This window comes from Monodon monoceros, unplaced genomic scaffold (assembly GCF_005190385.1).
Source record: "Monodon monoceros isolate NGI ecotype Baffin Bay Population unplaced genomic scaffold, NGI_Narwhal_1 Super_Scaffold_22, whole genome shotgun sequence".
Classification (NCBI taxonomy): domain Eukaryota; kingdom Metazoa; phylum Chordata; class Mammalia; order Artiodactyla; family Monodontidae; genus Monodon; species Monodon monoceros.
The window spans coordinates 59,572,497-59,578,517 of record NW_021703779.1 but is presented as its reverse complement, the minus strand read 5'-3'; the positions used below and the strand labels follow the sequence as shown (position 1 = coordinate 59,578,517).

The window sequence follows — 6,021 nt, the reverse complement described above, 5'->3', positions numbered from 1 at the left end:
TATCTGATGCTGCACTGGATTCGGACACGAAAAAGAATTTCAGCACGTTAGAGGGCAGACCTCCTCCCAGCCCCCAGTCCAGGACGAGGGCAGGGTGGTGGCAATGGTGGCAGTGGCAGAGGCAGCGGCGGGTGGTGGCGGCGGCAGCAGAGTGGCGCAGTGAAGAAGGAAGTGTTTTTTTTTTGATGTTTCATTAGGAGGCCCGAGGTGCTGAGAGAAGGCTTCAGCTGCAGGAACCCAGAGCGTTGGGGGGGTAGGGGGGCGGGGACTGCAACCTGATTAAGATTGGAGAGGCCTTCGTGAAGGGGGCCGGTAGTGTGCTGCCCAGACTTGTATCAGCTTAAAGGTACAGGATGCAGAGGGAGGCGCCCTGCCAGGAGGTCTGTTGGGCAAGGCCTGTGCAAGGGAGGCAGGTTGGGAGTGCTAACTGGATTTTTTATTTTTATATCAAGACACTGTGTTTAAAATTTTTACAAAGGACAAACTCCGTGGGTTTCCGTTAGTGTTTTAAGAACTTTTCTTTAAAAAAAAAAAAAAAAAGCCAACAACAACAAAAAACACCACCTTTTTGAAAGAGAAATGACAGACACAAAAGAGACTCTGTAAAGAAAATGGGGCGAATTTCTGATAGCATTACCCCAAGGGCAGAGGCAGAACCCAGATTGTACCCAGGGCACCGATAATCACATGGCCTCCACAAAACCTCCTTCACCAAATTTGCAGTCCCCTGCCTGGTCTAGCTAGGCGGATGCTCCTGGCCTCTGGGGGACGCAGGTCACCCTGCGGTCTCTGCAGCCCTCCGCAGAGATACAGAGGTGGCTGGCAAGTTGCCCCCTAAGGCCCTCCAACCCCATCCAGTGAGAGTCCCTTGCTCCTTCTCCCCATGGTTTTGCTGGAACCTGTTTCTTTCTTGGGGGCCATGTTCCTTGGTCGGATTGTGTGAGCACTGGGAGTTCCAGAGCCAGAGAGACCTGGGCCTGGAGCCCTCCCTTCCGGAGCTTCTTTGCACCCATCGGTTGGAGAAGCACTTGTTCCAAAATTTTTTTTAAAAATCAACAAAAACAAGACCCAGAAAAAAGACCAAGTCTGGGGGAGAAAGAGCTACTCTGCTCTTTAAAGCTCCCAAGTCTGGAGTTGGTCGGTGGTGCAGTTCCAAGAGAGGTGGAAGGCGAGCACCAAGGGGGTGTCCAGCTGGTGCTTCAGGCTCCCCAGTAGTGTCTGTGGTCAGGCTCGGGGAACCGGCTTCAGCTGCTATTCCACGGGTCCTCAGTTCCCCAAGGACTCGTTTGCGTCCCCACTTGAAGGGTTTGTTCAGGTTTACTTCCTTATTTGTGTTGTTGCACATGCGGGTGCATGCCCACATCTGTCTATGTTTGTGCAGGTGGGTCTGCTGTCGGGTGTGGGTGCGTGCGTATACATATATGTGTGTGTGTGTGTGTGTGTGTGTGTGTGTGTGTGTGTGTGTGTTCGTGGATCCGGGAGGGACAGAGCCGGGATATATGCTGTGCTCTGGGCTGCAGCTATACCCGGGTGGTGGAGTGTGAGTGGGGCAGCCCGGTACTGTTGAACCCTGCGGCAAAGGTGTTATAGGGGTGCAACGTCTGCAGCCCCACCAGGGAGTTGGGGATCATAGTGATAGTGTTGGGGGTCATGAGTGGGATGTCATCAGGGGAGCGTCGCAGGGTCAGCGTGTAGTCGGGCAGTGCAGTGAGGCGCAGGGTGTCATGGGGGGGACCCGCCTCACACTCGTGGTGGGTGGGGCCCAGTTGCAGTGCTGCCAGCTCCTCCTCGGGAGCACCTCCCAATTCAGGAGCCCCGGCTCCCCTCTGAGGGCTGGGCTGCCGCAGGGGCTCCTGACGCCGCTTGTCCTTCCGATAGTAGAGGGCAGCGAAGGCCAGGACATTAAGGAAGAGGAGGGAGGCCCCCACGGCGATGGTGACGCTTAATTCAGTGGAGTAGTCACGAGGGTTCTCCACCAGGAGCGGCCCTGCATCCTGGTCCCCGTTCCAGGACCCTTGGGCATTCTCATTGCTGTAGGCAGGTGAGATGGCTGGTCGTTTGGTGCTCCAGGTCTTGCCATTGGGCCTGCGGGTGATGTGGGAGCTGTGGGTGGTATCCGGGGGTGGCACTTTGGTGGTTGTGGACGTGTAGTGGAACATGTCATGCAGGTTGTATAGGTGGGGCACCAGGTGTTTCCAAAAGGCCACCTTAGTGGCACGGTAATGATCGCGGACCCTTGGCTTCAGGCCGATGTGAAGGTAGAGCTGGTCTCGGGGATTGTATTTGGACCAGGCCACTTCCTCAAAGCGGTTGGCCTTGGTGTGAATGAACTTGGTGTCCTGGGGGACCGGCTTGTTGGGATCCCTGAAATACCACATGGAAATCTGGGGTCACCACTCTACCTAGACAAGGAAAGGGTCCAGGATTCTTCCTCTCACACCCAGCCCTAAACCCCTTTCCCAGTCCAAAATGTCCCACCATTTCCATCTTTTTCAGGGTCCTTCCCTCTGTCCATACCCCTGTTTTTCCCCAGGCCTTGAACTCCTATTGCCCGTGACATCATGGAAACCATTTCATCCTTCCCTACGCCCATCCTGTGAGATCAACCCATAGGACGCTTCTTCTTCTCACAAGCTACAGAGCACCCATCAATCTTTTCAGCTGCCCAATTTTTCTGAGAGCCCTTTAAAAGCTCTTTCTGAATGTACTTTATTCCCACTTCACATGGCCTCCGACCATCTAACCTTGAATCCCATAGTTCTGCCAGTAACTCTCACTCCTGCTCAATCTTAATGCTGAGTTCTGAGCCTCAACAAAATTTTTTTACTTTTTTTTTTTTTTTTTTTTGCAGTATATGGGCCTCTCACTGTTGTGGCCTCTCCCGTTGCGGAGCACAGGCTCCGGATGCGCAGGCTCAGCGGCCATGGCTCACGGGCCCAGCCGCTCCGCGGCATGTGGGATCTTCCCGGACCGGGGCACGAACCCGCGTCCCCTGCATCGGCAGGCGGACTCTCAACCACTGCGCCACCAGGGAAGCCCAACAAAATTTTTAAGGGAAGGAAATGGCATGAAAGACTAGAAAGGGGGACGTAGGAAGAGGGATGAAGGGGTTACCAATCAAGATTTGGGGACTGTCTTAGGAAAGGAGATGATGGAAGAGGTTTGGATAGAGGAGCAGAGGGGAGGGCATGCTGGGGTCCCAAAGAAGAACCCCCAGTTTCTCCTTACCCGGTCTTGGCAAAGTTGGTCCAGTAGGTCATGACGACAGCACTGAGCATAACGTCATTCTTGGAGAAGTTGCAGGGGAAAAGGTCAGTGGGGCCTACCATAGGGACACCGAAAACGTAGGGTACTTCATCCCCATGAGCTGCGTCTGACCAAGCAGGCTTCATGAGGCTCTGGCAGTGATGGTAGAAGGCGTAGAAGTAGGTAGGCGAGCCGTAGCGGGCGTGCAGATCAGCTGTCACCACTGAGGGCTCCACCCACTGGTGGTCAGTGAAGAGTGCCACCAGTGTTTTACGGCGGGTCTCAGGATTGTCACGGTCTGCCCAGTCTGTGTACATGAACTTGATGGTCTCCCGCAGGGTGTCCTTACCCTCAGGATAGCCATACAGATTGTCCACAAAGTTGGAGACTGAGTAGTCAAAGTCAGTGCCAGAGACACCATCTTCAGGGTCCACCACCCCTTCCACAAACTTGAGCCCCTCACCCTGGTTGACACCTAGCATGATGTCATAGTTGAGGAACTCGCCCTGTTCCATGAGAATCTCCGGGTCATCAGGAATGACATCACCGTCAATCACGGGGCCAAAGGCCACATGGTAGCGGGCAGGCTGGATGTCCTGCTCTACCAGCTCCTTGGCACTCTTTTGCCGAAGACAGTCCACCATGTCGACGGTGTCTAGCACGTTACAGCCTACCTTGTCTGCCAGCAGGCTGGTGTACTTCACTGGTTGGTAGTTCACAGCCCAGCTGGACAGAGCAGAACCACTTTGGATGATGGCCCTCTGGAAAAGCCCTATAGAAAGTAAGCAGCACCAGGTCAGATCTGTCGTGTCTCTCACAGCTTAAGCCTCCCTTGCTTGTCCCTGAGGGACAGATTGAACACCTCCTCATTCCTTTGTTACTGAGGCTGCCCTCTGGGTTGAATGGACTGCAAAGGACGAGTAACCCTTTCGGCTGGAATGATGGGTTAGGACCAGGGGAGGGGTTGTTGGGCTCCTTTCCTGACTGATCCCCTGCCTGCTTCTTGCTTCCTTGTTCTGGGTGATGGTTGGTAACTTGGGGGTTAAGGAAACGCCAGGAAGAATTAACCCCTTGGGTCCCAGATATCAGCTTCCTTATGCTCCCTCTCTTTATCTCTCCTTGTCTTCCCCTCTTGCTTCCTGCCCAGCTGGGCCCAGCTCTGTGCCAGCACACCACCAGGGAGCTGGCGCTTCCACCACAAAGGGGTCTTTTTCATGAGAGATGAGAAATGCAGACAGGAGAGAGCCTCACATTCTGGGAGTTTAGGGAAAGATTCCCAAGGGCAAAGGCCCTATGGTCTGAAAGTCTCCAGGGAACATGCCCTCCCAGGCTGTAACCTCCACAGACACTTTCCTCTTCCCGAAGCTACTGATGCCTCAGATCCAAATTTCCCCCTAGGTGAGAGGGAACCAGTCCCCCAAACTCAAAAAGTAGATGATTCTTCCCCACTAGGGGAAAAAGGTATCATTCTCTCTCTGGCCCCAACATTCCCAAGTAAGGGAGAACCTGGCCCTCAGGTGCACAGTTCTGTTCCTCTAAGAGAAAGGGGGTTTACGGGACTTCCCTGGTGGTCCAGTGGTTAAGACTCCATGCTCCCAATGCAGGGGCCACGGGTTCGATCCCTGGTCAGGGAACTAAGACCCTGCATGCCGCATGGTGCAGCCAAAAAAAAAAAAAAAAGAGAGAGAGAGAGAGAAAGAGAAAGGGAGTTTGCATGGGTGAAAAAGAGAGGGAGAGAAATATAGATGAGTACTTAAGTGAGCCTCACTTTTTGAAAGATTATTCTCCATTAATCAGTTACAGAAAAACGGAGAGAATAAATCTTTTTTTTTAGATTTTTAAAAAAAAAGTCTTTATTGAACTTGTTACAATATTGCTTCTGTTTTCTGTTTTGGTTTTTTGGCCAGGAGGCATGTGGGATCTTAGCTCCTGGACCAGGGATCGAACCTGCACCCCATACACTGGAAGGCAAAGTCTTAACCTCTGGATCACCAGGGAAGTCCCAAGAGAATAAATCTTAAAAGCAGCCAGGTCTCCAGGGACACAGGCCCCCTATGAGACAGAGAATAGCAGCACACCAAGAAAGGCCTTCTCCTCCCAGGGAAATAGTCCCTAATCAGAGGAGACACCGTTCCTCTTTCCAAACAGAGGCACCCTCACAACTAGTCACTTCACCCTCCTTGGTGGAAAAAAGGAATTCCCGTTCCTGTACTGTCACCTAGAAACATATTCTAAAGGAGGGATGTACATCCAACATTCCCTACATCCCACCTTAGTCTCCCCTCATGGAGTCCCTGGAGGGATAGAGACAGAATTTCTAGGTCAGAGAAGGTGATTTTTCTCCTTCAGAAAGACAGGCCTTCTTCAAAGAGAGACTGCAAGTCTTTCTGTTAGAATATCACTAACTCATAAGGTTGATTTCAGTAATAAACCCTGTCCTCTCTTACGGCCTTCCTTATCTTGGAGAAGGACACTTATTTTGGGAAGATCTCTTCTTTGTGAGAAGCTCATCTTTGCCTCTCAGAGGTAGAAAGGGCTCTTATAGTCCAGAGGTGAAGAGAATGAAGAGAACACTTCCTGCTGAGCAGAAAAAAGGCCCTATTTGGCCCCCTTGGAAGGGTCACTGGCAGGGGGACCCACAGCAAGGAGAGAGGTTTCCCTTCGGGCTAAAAATGAGTCTCCCTTAGAGGGGGCTGTACAGCCTGGGGGCGGGAGAGGTCTGGTCTGGAGTCTGATAAGAGCTCGACATCCCTCAGGCAAAGCCCACCCGCAGGT

General features: G+C 52.6%; 1 protein-coding gene across 4 annotated transcripts in view; it reads right to left on the bottom strand.

Moving 5' to 3' along the window:
• Positions 1-414: 414 nt before the first annotated feature.
• The window catches only part of NLGN3 (neuroligin 3), a 22,631-nt gene continuing 17,024 nt past the window's right edge, over positions 415-6,021 (bottom strand). For all 4 annotated transcript variants that reach the window (XM_029240509.1, XM_029240510.1, XM_029240511.1 and 1 more), the window contains 2 exons: positions 3,229-4,018; positions 415-2,364 (listed from right to left, as the gene is read on the bottom strand). In XM_029240509.1, the coding sequence (XP_029096342.1) occupies positions 1,521-2,364; positions 3,229-4,018 (1,634 nt within the window). In that variant the 3' untranslated portion in view covers positions 415-1,520. The remainder of the gene's footprint in view (positions 2,365-3,228; positions 4,019-6,021) is intronic.